Source organism: Gymnoscopelus microlampas (genome assembly GCF_963454915.1).
Source record: "Gymnoscopelus microlampas genome assembly, chromosome: 9".
NCBI classification, from domain to species: Eukaryota; Metazoa; Chordata; class Actinopteri; order Myctophiformes; family Myctophidae; genus Gymnoscopelus; species Gymnoscopelus microlampas.
The window spans coordinates 35,482,437-35,501,815 of NC_139946.1; the positions used below are offsets into that span (position 1 = coordinate 35,482,437).

At 42.8% G+C, this 19,379-nt stretch overlaps 1 protein-coding gene across 1 annotated transcript in view; it reads right to left on the bottom strand.

The window, feature by feature from the left end:
- Nucleotides 1–1,620: 1,620 nt before the first annotated feature.
- The window catches only part of ror1 (receptor tyrosine kinase-like orphan receptor 1), a 143,702-nt gene continuing 125,943 nt past the window's right edge, over nt 1,621–19,379 (bottom strand). Inside the window, exons 5-13 of the mRNA XM_084066834.1 lie at nt 18,659–18,786; nt 15,337–15,654; nt 14,566–14,811; nt 13,650–13,864; nt 8,214–8,393; nt 7,523–7,750; nt 6,880–7,244; nt 2,433–6,474; nt 1,621–2,390 (exon numbers count right to left, since the gene is read on the bottom strand). Coding sequence (XP_083922960.1) covers nt 5,793–6,474; nt 6,880–7,244; nt 7,523–7,750; nt 8,214–8,393; nt 13,650–13,864; nt 14,566–14,811; nt 15,337–15,654; nt 18,659–18,786 — 2,362 coding nt within the window. The 3' untranslated portion in view covers nt 1,621–2,390; nt 2,433–5,792. The remainder of the gene's footprint in view (nt 2,391–2,432; nt 6,475–6,879; nt 7,245–7,522; nt 7,751–8,213; nt 8,394–13,649; nt 13,865–14,565; nt 14,812–15,336; nt 15,655–18,658; nt 18,787–19,379) is intronic.

Here is a 19,379-nt window from a genome sequence, read left to right on the forward strand (position 1 = left end):
TTATAGGTTAGAAATAAGCCAGGTAGTAGCAAACGTGCTTCACTGGCCGTCTCTCTCTCACTTGTAAACAAACACTAGCCGTGTGCCGCACGGCTGAAGTGATTGAGATCCAACGTCCCATAGCCTGAAGGGATGGGACCTTCTGATTGGTTTAGAGTCGTTGAGCCGACGTTTCAGGCTGAACCTTCAAAATAAAATGACCGAAAATGTCACTTCAGTGCGTCTTTAAGCTTCTACTGCTGCTCCTTTGTGTCATGTTTCGGTGTTCCCTGCCTGATCTACAGATTTGTGATTTGTGAGTTTGTACCTTATGCTATTTTTGACGAGCGCCGCCGCTGTACGACAGAATATAAATGAAGCATTAGTTTGTGCTGGATAATGAAAGGTCCAACCCATACTGGGGGACTGGTGTGTCCCCCAGGTGTACCCAGGTCTCCTCAAATTATATTTTCTCTCTACACCAAATCTCTTCACTGACATTAGCCGACCTACAAGCTCACAATCTTTGTGAGCTTGTTGTAAACGTGTAGATTGGCTATTTTTGCAGAATGTTTATTCTGTTATTATGACATGCCCAGAAAAGGGACGCTGCAGTTTCTGTGGTTAAACATCATAAACGTTGTTGCTGGGTTTCAGAGAAAGGTTTGTCTGCTTGCTACTTCTGTCTCCAGTCCTGCCTGCTTCCTGGTATCTGCACCAACCACATGATCCACATCCCTGACACTTTGACTTTTTGCCCTCTTTCTCTCCCTTTTTCCTTTCTTTCCAACGCGACCATCTCTGACCACTTTACCCACAGCTAGCATCATAGTTGAACCCCTCTTCTCCTGCAGGCCACAACTCAAAACATCACAACTCAACTTTCCTTTTTCACTCATTTGACAATCCCCTCTCTCATGGCCTAGTATCAGCCATTAAAGCTGCTTCTAAAAACAGATCCAGCCATATTTCCCTTTTTTTTCCTTCTTTATTTTCTTATAGGTCTCAGAATTCTACACAAGTATTCAATGAACCAGTGCCACAGGGAGTTTCTTATACCCCACATCCCTTAAGTTTTCCCTCTGGGACCCTCAAGGAAAAGGCTTCTAATCCACTCGCGCTTTTCTCCACCCCAGTCTCCCCTATGCCTCCTCCTTAAGCCTTATTTATGCTTTGACAGAAACTATGAAGTATGAATTGTTTTCAGGCTATCAAACATATTGCACAATTCAGCTTCAATACAATACTGTATATTGTCCAGTTTTATGTTCACTTATAGCATGCAAAACACAGCAGTGGGTATTCACTCATACTCATATTTCCTTAATCCTTACCCATATCACTTTTGGTTGTATTTATGCACGTTAGACGTTTTTAGAACGTCTGTCGATCTATAATTTGATCAATCTCTCCGTTTAGAAAAACAAACAAAAAAAACAGGGAAATTATGGCAGCGTGCATACAAAGCTTCGGACACATACACACACACACACACACACAAACACACACACACACACACAAAAAGCCTCTTGTAGAGCCAATACTATATAGCAAAATATTGGTGTGTCACAAGAATCCTAAATAATTATTGTTGAACATGGATGTTACATGTTATTGATCACAAAAAGCACCACAAATGTATCCAAACAACATCATTTAATAAATGATTCTGCAATAGAAAACATCTGTGCAAAAATGTTCAGGCAAAATACAAAGAAAAGGCCCCTCTTGGTCAAAAGGATATGACTGTAAACCTTTTGTAATGGATACACCGTTTTCTAGACATAACGTTGCTTGAAAATGATCTTAAAAGACTGAAATAGATCTAGAATAAAATAAAAATGGCACAAATTACGTTTTCTTTTTTCTTCTGCCAGATACAAAACTATCTAGATTCGCCTAAGATTCACAGTCTTGTGTACAAGTGGTTTTTGAACTGCTATACAGGTACACACATGTTGGAGGATACCTGTATGAAATTCCAGATACCTAGGTAGGTCAATATGCTTCAGAGGAAAGATAGATAGAAAGGAAGAAAAAGACAAAACTTTAAAGAGAAAATCCACAGATTTACAGTGGGTCTTGCAAAGTACAATCTAGATATGTGAACAGGAACAACAGGCCTGTGTCCTAAAGCTGTGGTTCTCAAACATTTTCATGTCAAGGACACCCAAATTGATATGTATTTGGCCTCGGACCGCCCATTTGAAAAGATTTTGTGCTATAAGAGAAGATGTGTCAATTTTTTTTAACAGTTTTAAAAAACAACCCATCTACAAGCTGACTGTTTCGAATAGCTGAAAAATACCATAGGGCTTAAGTGTTTTATACGTTTCTCATTTAGCTGGGAACCCCCTCAAGGACCCCTGGGGGTCCCCAGAACTAAATTTGAGAATCATTGTCCTACTAGCCTCGGAAACCCAGCCTTTTTTTTTGTTTCATGTCCTACAGACAGAGCTTAGACTATGCTGATGATGGCTGGTAAACCAGTCCTGATTTAGACTTGGGTTGCACGTTGGTGTTGCGCACCGAAAATAGCAGATCTACAAGCTCACAACACATCGCACTGTGACACGTATAACGTACACGTAACACACGTCACGCTGGGGACAGCGACTGCGTAGTCTCTCAAGCCAGACAAGTATTCCACCATCTTCAAATGCTATAATTACACCCCCTGAAAGCAGCGCACAGGAAGCTGTCATCTGTCATTTCTGTTCACAAAAGTATAATTAAAAAAAAAAATATATTTTTGAATGTCCATTTCTGCTAAGCTGCCAGCTAGATGCCAGCTTTGACAATTATTTAATGAAAGTAGTAAAAAGTTACGTAACGGCAAAGACGAAATGGAAGTGTGTTTGTGTGCGCGCGGGGGCATGCCACTTCATAGCGTTTTTCAACACTTCTGTTGCACAGACTGTATGGTGGAAGCATTTGAAAACTGTCAACATTCTGTCTTGAGACTACCAACTGTGTGCAAAGGCATTTCACAGGAATGTGTGGGTAGAATTTGGGTTTTTATGTGCAAGCACTTCTATGAAATAATGTTCAGTTGGATGTAAGAGGTCAAATATGCTAAATGTTCAAATTTCTCTTGTCACTGGAGCAGCTGTTAGTTTTGTCGTTTTTCTAGTCAAACGTTTATGGAGCTGTTCATGTTCACATTCATTGATTGGACTGTGTAAGTACAGTATATAAATGTTAAGGCAGTTCTGCTTTAGGATTTTCACTTGAAGGTCAGACTGGTACCACTTATTATCTCTGCATACTCCACAAACATCCACTGTTCAAATACTGCCTGTCCACACCGAAGATCATGATTGACAACGGGTACCTCGGTCAATAGTACACCAACAAACATCTTTGACTTTTTACCCTGATAAAAAAGAAATCATTTAGACAAATATGACATGATGAATGTATTGGAAACATGCCGTTTTAAACTCTGCACTAATTAACGACAATGATGTACAACAGTTAAAATACATTAAATGCATGTAAAATTAAGCCAGATACTAAAAGCCACAGTTCTTTTCTTTTTTTTGCACAGGTGTGTGGCTACCATGAAATGTCACCGGAGTTGCCTAAATGTTCAAATGTTAACTAATAAAAGTTATCTGTGGGCTACAGTTCAGTGTAGCACATACAGACAGGAACCCTCGATATAACCATGGCAACATAACAAACAATGATTGTCTACTACACAGACACGGGCAGAGTGTAGCGAAAACAACTGTACAGCAACAAACACATTCAAACTCAGGTGATATCTGTTCCCTAGCTGCGTCTGTGAAGTTTCTCTGAAATGTCTTCATCCATGACCATGTACTGTAGTCTATCTCACCAAAATAAACTCTCCTCTCAAACTAAGACCAAAATAAAAGGGCTGCAGCATCCTTTTTGTGATTATATAGAATCGAGAATTATTCCATTACCACTCATACTTCTTCATTATGACAACATGATATTGGGAGTAAATGCATTCTATATATTGCTCACCTGCTATCTGCTATGGGGATGTGGACATGACATGGACATGACATACTGTATATACAAAGTGTTACACTAATCCTCAACACAATGGAAGAACACATTCAATTATTTTTCTTTTTAGAACCTATACCTTGCCACAGTCTCCATATGAGTAGGGTTGTTCGTTGCTATCTAGGCAGAATTCCATTTTCCCCCTTTAGTACATTTATAAATCACTTTAGTTATTGCCTTATGTGCCCTCTTGGAGGAACTCCCACTGGCACGCAGTTTCCTTGGGTCTTGCCATCACATAATTTCCATTTAAAACAATATGGAAACAATGGACAGCAACAGAAAAATGACAGAGAAAGGCGGTATATAAGGCCAAGAGAAGGAGACCTATTATTATGGTACAAAATACACATGAATAAATTAAGGAGTTTACACACAGCTTCTCCTACACTGGGTCAAACTACCTTGAAAGAAGTGAGGAGGTAGGAAGCGTGTAAGAGCTGTTGAGCAGGGAGGAGAGCAAAGGGAAGCAAATAGTAAATGAAGAAAGGAAATGGTAAAGGAATGGCCCACAGAGTAGACCATATTAAAGGAAAAGAGGAGACAACAGACGGAGACACACATCCAGCTCGGTGTCCAAACACTCTGCTCCTCATCCTGGACAACCACCAATGAGATTTGAGCTAGGCAGGCACGCTAAAGCAATCTTTGTACATGTGTGGGAAGGCAGACTAGTGGTGGATATTTATGCCTGATTTATACTTGGTTGCGCATTGTATCACGTACCAAAAATATCAGATCTACAAGCTTGAACATCGGCTATTTTAAGTATAAATCAGGCATCATAGTGAAAATGATGACATTCTTTTTGCAAGGTACAACAAGTCCTGGATAAGCAATTTTGGCCAACGTACCACTCAGACTGATCTACAGACCTGTAGTTTCTACTAGCCAATCATTAGTCTGATAGTCTTGGAGCTGATCATGTGTGTCACACACAGAGTCAACGGACGCGGCTCGTTATTGTAGTCTTTATAAACATTATATTCATGAAACGTACTTGAGGAGGCAGTTGCAGATTCATGCGTTCACCAGGCTAATAACTTGTTAGTCTGCTCAGTAAAAGACAGCACATCCTGTTTGTTCGATTTGTCTTTTCACTCAGACTTGTGTCCATCACAAGCACCTAATGTACAATATCTTATTGTACATTGTACAGAATGTACTGTACGTACAATACGTGCATTTTATAAGCTCAGCATCAAACCCCCCTTATGCTGTTGAAAGGCACACAGATTCTATTATGTAAATGTCCATATCGCTGGTTTACTCTCACAAACATGCTGCATGAAATATTAATTTCTACGATGAGTGAGTTTTGACATGGAAACTGCCTCACATGCTCACTCCCCAACCAGCCAGCCACTCTCAATGCTAAACAGGACAGGTAGACTACTTTCTTTTCTGCTTAAAAGGCATTCTCCTTAATAAAATGTTCCTTTGAATATACCTGCATTTCATTCACTCTGGATTTATGCACTGTATTTACACAAAGGTTAAAATAATAAACGGCACATTTTCAAACAAACAAAGTACAGTTACTTTCAATAACAAGGCATTAAAAAGTCAAATAGCTGTGTATATACGGTGGCAGTGTTTCTTAAAACTGGGGGACGGGACTCAAAATGCAGCCCCGTTTCTGCTGGGTCCCCACGTGTCCAGAGTACAAACAAAAAAAAATGTATCCGTAAGAGTCTGTCCCGGAGTGAAAATCGAAACTTCTCAAAAATAGGTCCTGGCGCAGAAGAAAGTCTAACCAACCCCTCTTTCTACAGGTCTGCAACGATGACCGAGTCGTTGTACATCATTCTGTTGGGGTCCGAGGCCAGCAGTGTATGGTCCATCATCATGCCCTTCTGGGTTACTTGTCCGTATACTTGAGCGATGTTCCCGGGCACCACGCAGTGAGAGAGCAGTGGCGTGTTGGCGTCGTGGTTGGAGCCCGTGGTGGAGGGCACGTTGCTGACGTGCCCCGTGCTGGTGGACCCGCTGGCGCTGCTTGGCGAGCGGCTCTTGGGAGGCGGGAGATGGTGCTGGACGACCCGGGGTGCCGGGGCCTGGGCTTGGAAGTGGGCCGGAAAAGCCGCGTAGCCCGGCGGGATAGGATAGCCGTTGACCGGGATGAATCGCTGGTGCCCCTGGGGCACCGCCACGGGGGTCCAGCCTGGCGGGATCTGACCCATCTGGCCCGGCGGGGCGATGGCCTGGGCCGGGTAGAGGTACCCGGCGGCTGCTGCGGCTGCAGCGTAGCGGGGGTTGCTGAGGTTGCTGACGGGGCTGGCGCTCAGCGAGGTGGTCTGGGTGGTGGCGTTGCCCCCTCCCCCGGAGGGCGTGCTGGAGCTGGCGTGGGACGAATGCCCCTCCCAGGCCCGCAGACGGGAGTGGATGTCTTTGAAGCGGGGGCGACGTGCGGGTCCCTCCTGCCAGCACTCGGTCATCAGGCCATAAACCCTGTGTGACAACAATTTGTATAACCTTTAAGGTTTATGCATCCAGGAACTATCACAGTGGATTTACAATAGATGGCTTCTATTTTTGTGCATTTGACTCACTGTAGTGCTGTGTTAAGCTGGAGGATTTGACCTTCACTAATCAGTTTTTCAGACAGACTGTAGCTAAAACTATTTGTATTTATCTTTCATCAGTACTTCATACTGCTAGCTGCTAGACATTGTAAGTGTATGACAGGACATATTCAGATGGGTTAATGGTTCATAATATATTATTTTTAATGTGTATTTAACTGATGCTTATTTTCCTATAACAAGCTACCTGGCATATATTTTCACCATTCTTCCCGTTCTACTTTTCAATATTGTGTGATACAAATCAGGTCGGCATAAGTTTTGGCTATACCTGGGTGGACAATCCTCAGGGCAGGGCAGCAGCTGTCTCTTCCTCACCATCTCCATCACTTCCTGATTGGAGAAGCCGTAGTAAGGCTGAAGGCCATAGCTGAAGATCTCCCAGAGCACCACGCCAAATGACCAGATGTCCGAGTCGGTGGTAAACTTGCCGTAGGCAATGGCCTCTGGGGGCATCCAGCGGATGGGTACCAGGGATTTGGGTTGAACCCGGTAGTAGTCTGAAGAGTAGATCTCCCTAGACAGGCCCAGGTCAGAGATCTTGACATGGAGCTGTTCGCCTACTAGAATGTTCCGAGCCGCCAGATCCTTGTGGATGTAGAAGTGGCTGGCTAGGTACTCCATGCCAGCAGCCACCTACGGAGGATTAAGTTAAGTTAGAAAATGTTGAGGCTTCCCTCAAATTATCATACCCCTGATAAAAGAAAATTCAAGCTATTTTATACTCAAAGTTGTATCTCTAGTAGAAAATAGTAAGAATTACTTTTTATTAACATTTTCTCACGAGGCCTCTTTAAAAATATAATTATATTTATAATATTTTGGATAGATCACTGGAAAACAGGAGGGTGCCTAGTACAGCCCTGCGGGATACCGGTCAGCTACGTGTAGGGTTTAATTGGTTAAAGTCCTACCTGTATAGCCATGTGGAGGAAGTCTCCGTGGTCTAGGCTGGATTTCACCGTGCCGTCCTCGTCACTGCTGCAGCCCACATCAGAGTGTGGCGAACGCATGATGAGGAACTCGTGGAGGTCGCCTTGGGGCAGGAACTCAAAGAGCATGCAGACGGGCTGCTCCTGGGTTACCACGCCTAGCAAGCACACCACGTTGGGGTGGTGCAATTCAGCTAGCACGGTCGCCTCCTGTGTTGAGAAGCAGAAGACATTTGTCAAAAAAGAAATGGCTCTGCAAGAGGCTAGCCAAGTGTCCAGAGCTAATCTCGCAAACCACTGTATCGATCAGTACCAACATTTGTATGCATGCTGCCAACAGACTACAGAAGTACCTCCACTAAATGATTCACGTATGTTTTATACTTTTTGAAATATTTAACTCTCTCACTGCCAAGGACGACTTATGAAGACTTTTCTTTTTTTTTTTTTTTCTTTCGCAGAAGCACAGTGAAACCCTCTGTGATTAGCAACCATCAGGGGGTCGATCATACTGGAGATAAATATTCTGTGACTACTTGAAAAGGTAAGAAAATTAAGATGGCAAGTCATGATGTTGTTGAACTTTCCATTCATGTGTTAGGTCAGTTTGTTAAATAATGATCCCATAGCCCTGAGCCAACGTGGATGTGTGGGTGCTTGCGATATATCTTACCTGCTGGAATTCACCCCACAGTTGGGTATTGGAGAAATCTTTCAGCGTTTTGATGGCCACAAGCTGTGCCTGGTCCATGCCTGGCAGGTACAGGTGACCCTTATAAATCTTCCCCAGGGTGCACTCTCCAAGTTCCTCCATGAAACGCACAGCTGACAGAGGCAGCTCTTTGGCCTTACTCTAGAGAGACAAGAGACGCATGACAGAGAGGGAAACGTAGATCATTATTAGTCTGTAATACATTTATCATAATTGTCCCAGAATGGGAAAATGTGGACATAAAGTTCACATTGGTGCTGGTTCTAATTTGATGCAGGCAGACTGCCTAACGTAACAGTGAGTAAGTGTCTACTGTACAGTTGTGTGTGTGTGTGTGTGTGTGTGTGTGTGTGTGTGTGTGTGTGTGTGTGTGTGTGTGTGTGTGTGTGTGTGTGTGTGTGTGTGTGTGTGTGTGTGTGTGGGCAGGCAATACATGTGATTGTGAGAGAAAGAGGGAAAGAAAATAAGATATAGCCTGGAGAGATGATAATTATCACAATCAGGCTGAATACATTATGTCATCTCTGTAACACGGCTTCTTTCTACAAGCAAACTGGACCAAACCCCAAAACATCAGCTCTTAAATCTTGCAAAAATGTGCACCACTCAATTAACTGACAAGCCAGTCTTGGCACCTTTTTGATAAATTGTGGATAATTAATTTTCAAGCAGTTACAGTTGCAGAATAACAGGAATAACAGAAGGTCTTTATGTGAGGGATGATCAACTAACTGCTGCTTTCCACTGAGTTGTGAAATGAACCATGACAACAGAGGCTGCTTACTGGAAAGGGCATAATAGGCAGTTTTGATTGTAGACCCCTAATTGAACAGAACTAGTGGGCTGTTATTTTCAGAAAAGCTATGGCTTCACGGAGATGAAGGACATATCTCATCTAGCAATGATTTCATATGCAGGTGTCCTGCCAAAATATGGTACCGTCAGCGTTGCCATTTTCTCCTCCTTTTTTTAAATAGGAAATCTAATTATTTGATTATATGGTCAAAAAATGTTTTCATGACCTGGAATGACGCAAAAGCATTCATATTCAGTTCTAAAAATTCAAGAATTATTATTCTCCTCTCAGGAGAATAATATGTTACGGAGCCAAAGTCACAGCATATTCTCCATGACCTGCGTGTCCAATGACAGCCAATCCAAGATCATCGATGTTCAATTTCAAAACCCCACTGTGGTACATATCCAAACACATGTGCTCATGCGACTTTCTTGGAACGCCAGTCTGTCATCGAACGGCGGCCAGCGACGCTTGAATTGCACGTTCAAAGTAAAAACCAGAGACACCAGACGCCCACAGGGTTTAGCTGAGCGCAGCTCTGTGGTGAGGGTGGGGATATTAGAATATTGGAGCGTGCTCTTTGAAGGTCTAATGCTCTTGTTTGTCTTCCATGCCTTATAATATGAGCAGACTTCAGCCAGCATCTCCTCTATCTAAAAAGCTGTCCAGGTGATCCAAGAGAGTGAATCTGCTTAGCAGGGTGCATGTGTGAATGTGTGTGTGTGTGTGTGTGTGTGTGTGTGTGTGTGTGTGTGTGTGTGTGTGTGTGTGTGTGTGTGTGTGTGTGTGTGTGTGTGTGTGTGTGTGTGTGTGTGTGTGTGTGTGTGTGTGCGCACGCGCTTGGGAGGAGATAAAAGGTGAGAAGGACAGGCGGCGGGTTGGCAGAGAGTTTGAAATTCCGGGAACTCCTTGATGAATAATGAAATTCCTCAGAGGGGGAGGAGAGGTCGATTGGGCACTGAAGGGGGTTGTTGCGGCGCAAAAAGAGGTGCTGGTACTCTGTCTGTCTGTCTGTCTGTCTGTATGCCTGTCTGTCTGTCTGTCTGTCTGTCTGCCTGCCTGTCTGGGTGGGTAGGTGTGGGGGCAGTGGTGGTTGCTGATGTTTTGAAAGAGACAGATGTTTTTAGTTATGAGTTCGTTCCCCACACCCAAACCCTCAGATCTTCCTCAAAGCATGCAGGTTGTGCGTGTATGTTTGTGTGGGTAAAGATCATCATAGGCAACAGCCTCTGAATGACCTTAGAGCAAGGCATGCTGGGGTTGGCAGGAAACGCAGTGGACGTAGTGAGAGTGGGGAGAAAGGCATGGTATCGAAAACAAGCACAGTTCCTTTAGAGATTCCCTCTCCAGCTCGTCTTCGCTACACTCTGCAAAGTGTGTCAGTGAAAATGTCTTCTCTGCAACAATGACATAAAAAAAGCCCTCTCTTCAAAGCCTTTCCACGCTTGTGTCTACAGCTGCTGGCTGTACCGTCAGAGACTACCTTGGCCATCAGCTCCAAGCTACACAGATATGCGGTATTGGATAACTCATCAAACAGGGAGGGCGTTGGGAATATAAACAGGCCTGATGTGACTGGGTTTGCGACCTTTGGCTGGAATATGATAGGGATTCTAATAAGAGCTGGCAGAACATACCTCATGTTTACCATTACAAAGACGTCCTGGGAGAGAGGGAGGGGACCAGGGGAGGAAAAGGAGAAGAAAGCAAATATATATATATATATACAGTATATACGAGAAAGAAAGAAAGAGAGAGAGAGGGAGAGGGGGATGTGAGGACGGTGAGGGAGACAGAGAAAGAGAGAGGGATATATAAAGCCAGCAAAACGAGAGGAAAGGGTAGAATGAAAAAGAGATCCCGTGAGAGATATTATGAAGAGAAAGAAGGAGGGGGGGGTCAATTGCAAAAGAGCTGGAAACAGACATAGAAGGAGGGAGATAGATATAATGGAGATAAAATGGAGGAGGTAAAGAAAGGGAGAGAGAGCGAGAAAGAGAAACCAGTGGAGAAAGAGTTGCAGCTGAACATTCCTGGACCGTGCTGGGCTCTGATGATACAGATCAGAACCCTCTGCCAGGAACGTCTCACTCACACATACAGTAAGCACGCACGCACACACAGATCAGCCACAGCATCCCCTTTCTGGGCATGTCATTAATAGGCAAACATTTGGGTTGTGAGCTTGTAGACCTGCTATTTTCGGCAAAGAGATTTGGTGTAGAAGGAAAAAGGGAGTGGGCCAAGTATAGACCTCTGGGGGACACCGGCCCACAAAGTACAAAGGGTTTAAACACACACAGAAATACTAATAATATGTGTGAAAAGCCTCTTCTCTTTTTCAGTCACATGTACACGTAGAAATAATATAAATGTAATAATAATAAAAAATTGTACTTTTTATTTGAACCAAATCTCAAAGTGGTACATTTCAAGAAAAAAATAATTAATAATAATAATAAGAAAAACAATTAAATTAATAAAATTCAGATCAATGGTCAACTATTCACAGCAAAGAAAAAGTAAAAAAAACGCAAGGCATCAAGGTCTGTGGTGCTCTCAGATGGTCAGGGAGGACATTTCACAGCCGTAGTAGTAGTACTGTACATTTGAAAAGACTGTCACTGAATGCTCTCTCACACACACACACACACACACACACACACACACACACACACACACACACACACACACACACACACACACACACACACACACACACACACACACACACACACACACACACACACACGTATCGTTAACCCACTGAGACCAGCGTGCTGCTTCCCAATGTTAGCCATGCTGGAGCAAAGAGGACTGTGCCAGTATTTTGACTCTCTCTGCAGTCTACCATTATTACTTATAAAGATAAACAGAGGAGAGGGCTCATTTAAATTCACCACATGAGAGTTCACAAGCTCTTTCTGTGTGTGTGTGTGTGTGTGTGTGTGTGTGTGTGTGTGTGTGTGTTTGTCTCGATTGGGCCTATGTGCTGCTGTGTAAGCGAGGAATGCAGGAATGAGACAATGGCAGTCAGTCAGAAGATGTCTGTCTGTATTATTAGCCCCATATGTTCTTTCTGCTGAGAGTAGCAGGAGAGAGAGAGAGAGAGAGAGAGAGAGAACTGAGATGCATGATAGATATACGATGGGAGGTCCTGCAGTGGCTACCATTGTACTTACAGTAAAAACAAACGTACTGTAACAAAAACATATTGTACATCATCCACAAATGTTTCATAGAAGCGTCATCCCAGCCTCGTTCTTTGTAGAGTGTACTATTCTCTCTTTGTAAGGTAGAGCAGAGCGCGCTATTTTGGGTCGCAGTGGGTCGTATATCAGACTTCGCAGAGAGTTACAGCCGACCCTTCTGCACCCTTTACAGGCTGTCCTGGATGCATTGTGGCTTCATCAGATAGAGTACACCGTGAAAACCATCATTGGTCACACCGCCTGCTCTGTCTGCCTCTTCCTCTCTCTTTACATACACACAGACGCACCGAAACACAAACACAGCCCACAGGAGCACACTCCAGTACAGTTTGTGCGTTTAACCCATTATAGTCTCGCGTAGCCAGACCCCACAGAAAATGAAAAACAGCGACCTCTGCTTTTCTGATATTCTGTGGAGTCTGGCAGGAGTATAATGTTAGACTAGAGCGCAGGGAAACACCGGTTTCATGTCTGCCTATAGCGCATCACTTCCGGTTGGTGCGACCATGTTTTCATTCCCACTAACAATATTTCTACACGGAACACTAACACCACTTCTCCCAGAGAACATGGATGGTTTTGGTTATAAGCCCACTTGTTTCTATGATGAAAGAGTAATTTAAAATGTGAATATCTTTCCGTGGTTTTGTCCGCTCCGAGGACGCTATTGTTAAATTAGTTTCGGCTAGTTTCGAGGGGGGGAGGGTGGATCATGGTGGACGGACACGTGAATCCCGCCCACTACATTTGATTGGGTAAAGCGCGGCCCACTTCCTGATCTGAAGGCACGCCCACTTGTATCGAATGCGCACTGGTTATGACGAACCGCTCCGACAGATTCCACCGCAGGTCGGAATCTGTTCTTGAGAGATTAAACCCATTAAGACCTGAGGCCGATTCTGCAAATGTCTTCTAAATCCTAACAGTTTTTAAAAAAAAACCTATGTTTCTATATCAGTGGTTCTCAAACTTTTTCATGTCAAGGACATCCAAAATGATATATATATTTGGCCGCAGACCCCCCATCTCAAAATATTTTGTTCCAGGGACCCCCAAAAGCAAATATTTCAGTAAAAATGTTTGCTTTAAAAATATATAAATACATATTCACAGATTTGCAAAAATGTTCACGTTTTTTCAAAAAATAGCTGGTATACAAGCTCATGAGCTTGTATATCTGCTATTTTTGAATAGCCAAAGTATAAAATAATGGTTTAAGTGCTTACACAGATGCATTCCCGGTTTTAATGGGTTAAGTGTGTGTGTGAGCATGCACTGTGCTGGTAGTGTACAGATCTATGTCCGGAATGTTTTTCTAATGTGTGTGAATGTGTCTGGTATGTTTTTCTAGTGTGTGTGTGTGTGTGTGTGTTGTTTTGACTTTACCTTAGGCTTATATGCGGTGGTGAGCATAGACATCTCCACGTTTTGCCCACGGACTGGTTTTGGCTGGCGCGGAGCGGGGGGCCTGGCGGACTTTTGGTTGTTGCGGCACACACAGATGAAGAAGAAGAGCAGGGCGATGGCCAGTGGGATGGCTACACTGGGAACTAGGATGTATAGGATTTCCATGTTGCTGCCACCATGCTTCTCTTTATGATCTGGGTGTATGGACGAGAAATAACGTCAAATATATAGATATAGATAAACAGTATTGACACCCTGATGTTCTTCATCAAGAGGCCACTGAAACACATTCAATTAACACTATGATGCTTGAGGATGCATTTTGAGTTCATTGTTGATAGTTATATCATAGTCTACAGAAACAGCAATATTTCCAATATGATCCACTGAATTATGTTAAACCTGCATGAATTTGGTAGACATGGCAGATTTTTTATAGCTGTACTTTTTGTACAGCCTGTACTGTTTCACTGTACTGTATACTCTGAGGTTACAATGAAAACAATACTTACTTATATAAAACAACCCACTTCAATGCCATATCAACTTTTAAATGAGCCTATTCACTTATATCTTATTTATGTATAATGATAAGCTCCACTCAATAGGTCAGATAAAACACACTGCATTATGTTGACTCAACATGACTCAAGGCAGGCCGTTTCACTGTTACACATTTACTGTAACATTTTAGTACGTACAGATGGAATATGTAAGGTATGCAGGTATGTACTCAAATGGTAATTATTAATTAATATACTATTAATTGGAGTCGAGTGTATAACATTTCCATCTAAACCATTAACATAAAGCTGCCTTTTAGAATTTTGAGAAGGTCAACATACGGCCTCGGCCGTATGTTGCCCTTGTGTGTTCTAGTGTTCAAGTGTCTCACCACAGACGGCTATGTCACAGAGCTCCATGCGGACACCCTCATCCAGCGTGAAGCACCAGGGGGCCTCATGCTTGTTCCCTGGGTTGCGGCAGTACGAGTGTCCCCCGTTGAGTTCTGGGTAGCGGACGGCCAGGTAGGTATGGCTGTGAGGGTACTGGGAGTTCCATGGCTGACACTGTCGCCCTGACTTGGTCACACTGACCGTACCGCGGTAATCTGACCCAGTGCTGTTGAAACATTTGTGATCTGCAGAGAGCAGAGAGCGAGAGAGAGAGAGATTAATAAAAGGTTTGTATATTATCATTATCTGGATCATAATTATTGTCTGACACATACTGTAGTACTAGCACCATCCCTATCACAAACACCTAATGCACTCTTGTTAGTAGAGCGGTCCAGGGATGACATATTTTTGTATGTCCCCGACAATCTCTGTACACCTTTTTTAAGATGTAAAAGCTTCACAATTCATGAGCAGGGTATTCACTGATGTATTTATATGCTTATAACCAGACCTGAAAGTCTTAGGCTTTTGTTCAAACCTTAAGTCAAGCATCTAAATGCCCTTTCAAAAACCAATAGACTAACCCATAGCTGTAGCAAAAAATGCTAACTTGTTTCCAGGTTTTAGGACTACAAACTTCGGCATTGTGCTGGCTATTGAGATGCCTGTTGTCAGAATATACTGTAGTTACTGTACACTACATCGATTTTAATAGTAAGTTACCACTGTAATAATAACTATTACATTTAAATGACTTAATAACTTACTCTTGTTAATAGGCTCAGCCATGGGGATGCCTATCCTCAAACAGTTGCCAGCCTCGGGACTGTCGTGAGCGGCCAGGTCGTCACAGTTTGGCAGCTTCAGTCTCTTGAGGATGATGGGGTTGGAGCGCGCGATGATGTACTCCGTCTTACACAGGTCGTTCTCCAGGATCTCGCACTCGTCCTTGCACAGGTCCCGAGGCTTGTCCGCCCCGGAGCTGCGGTCACACGTGGGGAAGGCAAAGTGGCACAGGGAGGGGATGGCGAACTGAGAGCAGCGGTCCGACAGGTGGTTGGACGTGCCGATCATGGTGAACGCCGCTGTGGAGAGAGGAGGGGAGGTAGAGTGTTATAATGGACAGGAAGGGACACACTGGGTTCAATCACAGCAACCTTCTTACTGTGAAGGTTGCTGTAAAAAAGAGAAAGAAAGAAAGGAGAAAAAAGAAACAAAAAAGAAAAGGGCAAAGGTCTGCAAAGATACGCAGAGTATATAAACTAATGACAGACATAATGGATCAAAGACTGAAGCTGAAGTTAAATGGCAAAAGCTTTTAAAAAGTATGATTCATGGTCATGCTGTATAGTTATTATAAACATATGACTCTCTATGGTTAAGGCGCTCAGGCTGTGATGAAGGCAGCTTTAGGGGTTGGAGAGTGGGGGTGGAGGTGGAGGATAAAGCAGGGATTAGGGAGTGGATGACAATTATCCATATGATCCTGTACCATATTGTTCCCATGGTAAAATCAGTAGGGATGACATAGGATTATTCATAAGAGACTATATGAATACTGAATGCTCTGACTGTCGACAGCACGGTTTACAGTCGTGCTCTGGATTTTATTGCAACCATATATACCGTATACCTTCATATATCTCAATTATCCCATTTCCTTGATGTTCCATATTAGAGGCTGGGTTCATGTCCTTTGGGCTCCAGCCGGCCAATGTTTTAGAATACAATTCAGAGATAGGCTGGCATATGCATGCATGTATATGTTCAGTAATCAAAAACACATGCATGGCATGTGTTTGCACCAAATAAGTTCAAATGCATCAAACACGTGCAAACAAAAACACAGAAACTAACACATGTTTGAGCTCATGGTTGTCCATCACTTACACACACACACACACACACACACACACACACACACACACACACACACACACACACACGCGCGCAAAAGTATACACTCATTAAAAAAACGGAGTTCCCATGTGGCTATGCTGAACTTCCTTTGACTTCACTACAAGATCCTCTAGTCTTCCGGTTTCTGATGTGTAATTAAACATTAGAACTGCACACTAAATCTTTGCAAACTGTTTCCTGTGCTGCAAAAAACAACATGGAAGCCATGGAACAGTAGAATGTATTTGCACAATGACAGAAAAAAAGAAAACATTTAAACAAATACAAACATACATGGACAGGAAAATAATTTGTAATTGGAGCAGAGAGACAAAGCAACTTATATACTGTACGTGTCACCACAGAATAGGGATGCAAGTTTTTATGTGGTTAAAAACAAAGTTTTAAAAAGTAAAGGAAGAGAATAAAATGTCATGCTGTAAATCATCCAAATCCCACTGCAGTCACCTATTGCTACTGATAGATGTCAGTAAAGGACAGCTGAGAGTCCTGTCATTTTCACTCAAAGCCTCACTTAGAGTCCGAGTACCTCATTGAACATTTTTACGACCTGCAGAGCCCAACAAATCAAATTTAGGAAACATTTATGCTGCGCAGAGCGTGCAGTCTTACAAAGAGCCTCTATCAGCACAAAAAAAAAGAAAAAACCTGTAGCTGTGCAAGAGAGGTGAGCTAAGTCTGTTCAGTGTTTCTACTCTGCAGTGAAACCACCAGTGGTGGAAAAAAAGTACATTTTTTTTTACTTAAGTAAAAGTATCAGTAGAAATACTCTGTTACAAGTAAGTCCGGAATTCAAAATGTACTTGTGTAAAAGTACAAAAGTATTGGTATCAAAATGTACTTAAAGTACCAAAAGCAGAAAGTACTCATTATGCAGAATTTCCTATTTCACAAGTTTTCAAATGTATAAAATGTATAAAAATCATTTCAAAATAGCAGATCTACAAGCTCACAGTGCGTCGCGATGCGACACATTGTGAGCTAGTAGATCGGCTATTTTCAAATGGCCGAAATGTATAGGGCTGAAGTGGTTAATGTGTGTTTTGTATGTTCTCTCCTCCACGTCATCGGCGCCCATACCCTAGGTGGGGTTGGCGAAAGGGCCTACTCTGTGTGGAGTTTGCATGTTCTCCCCGTGTCTCCTAGGGTAGTTAATACCCTCACAAAAACATGTAGTAATCCTGGTCACTATACTGCCTCCCCCTGGTCAGCCGGGGCGCCTGATGGAGGAGAAGGGAACTGGTTGGAATAACGTGTTCCTTCCACGCGCTATGTCCAACCAGGGAAACTCCCCCCCGGTCGGGTGATAAGAAGCGGCCTGCTTGCTCCTCATGCATTGAAGGAGGCATGAGCTTCAGCTTGGGCTCTCCCTAGGCTGGCAGAGGGTAGGTAGTGCCCAGGATTACATAGGCAATTGGCACTGGGTGAAAAAATGTGGGTTACAAAATCGTGGGATAAAAATTATTAAAGAAAAAAAAAATGTGTGTTTTGTAATAATAATCAAAATCTACAAAGTAACTAAAGTTTTCAAATAATTGTAGTGGAGTAAAAGTACAATATTTGCCTCTGAGATGTAGTGGAGTACAATTAAAAATACTGAAAATTGGAAATACAGCAGTAAAGTAAAAAATACCTCAAAATCCGTGTCTGCGTCCAAACTGCGTCCAAACCATAAAAACATACGTGTGTACAGAACTGTATGCATGCATAACACTCCTTTGAAAGGGACAATATTTAACTAATTAAGACTGGGAACGCATCTGTGTCATTTTTTGATTTGAGCTACAAAGTATTATTTTACACTTTGGCTATTCAAAAATAGCAGATATACAAGCTCATAGCACGGCACCGAGTGCCGCGCTATGAGCTTGTATATCTGCTATTTTTTTTATTTTTTTAAAAATGTGTGTAAATCTTTGAATACATATTCCTTTCAAGCGAACATTTTTAACTCAAATTTTGCTTCTGGGGGTCCCTGGAACAAAATATTTTGAGATGGGGGTCTGCGGCCAAATACATATCATTTTGGGACATCTTGACATGAAAATGTTGGAGCACCACTGATAAAACATAATGAAGTTTTTCTGAAAACTGTTAGGATTTAGAAGACATTGTGTAGAAACGGAACCTCAGGCCTTAATGGGTTAACATACACACACATGGTCTCACCTGTGATCTGGGTCTCGATCTCACCCTGCATCTGCAGTGAGTCCACAAAGATGCTGCGGTTGCCAATGAAGCGGGCGCAGGCGATACCTCGGTACGGCTGACAGAAGCCCTCCTCGTCAAAGTCATCACTGACGGAGAGACAGAGAGAGAGACAGAGAGCAAAGCTTCATTTTCTGATCAAAATTATGCAATATACGGTAATATTCTGTACATGCATGCAAACGCTCTAAATGTTAGTTTTATAGTTGGTCCTATACAACCGTAGAATTGAACACTATACTTTTCTTTATAAGGCCATACTACATGAACTGTCTTATTTATGTTCTCTACAGACTAATCTTATTAGGGTCCTTATCCTTCGATTCCATGGAAAAATTATGGATGTTGTTCCTCGAACGCGCAATGTGTCCCGTTTCTGAACGCTGCTAAATGTCTCTTTGTGCCGTTTTTAAGGTTCTTTTTTTACGGCTGCAGCCGTCCTTGCCAGGACTCCCTTGTAAAAGAGATTCTCAATCTCACATTATTCTGTGACATGTATTGGACAGGGAGGGAGGGAGGGAGGGACAAGGAGCATTATCGTTGTTGTCGGGCAGAAACCTCAAATCTCAAGGGAAAGTCTTTCTGTGAGTTTAAAAAAATATTGAACCAATTCAAAGTATTAACAAGAGCTTGTGACCAAATTGGATCCGACGGAACACAGGTTCTTTGTTCCATTTCCTGA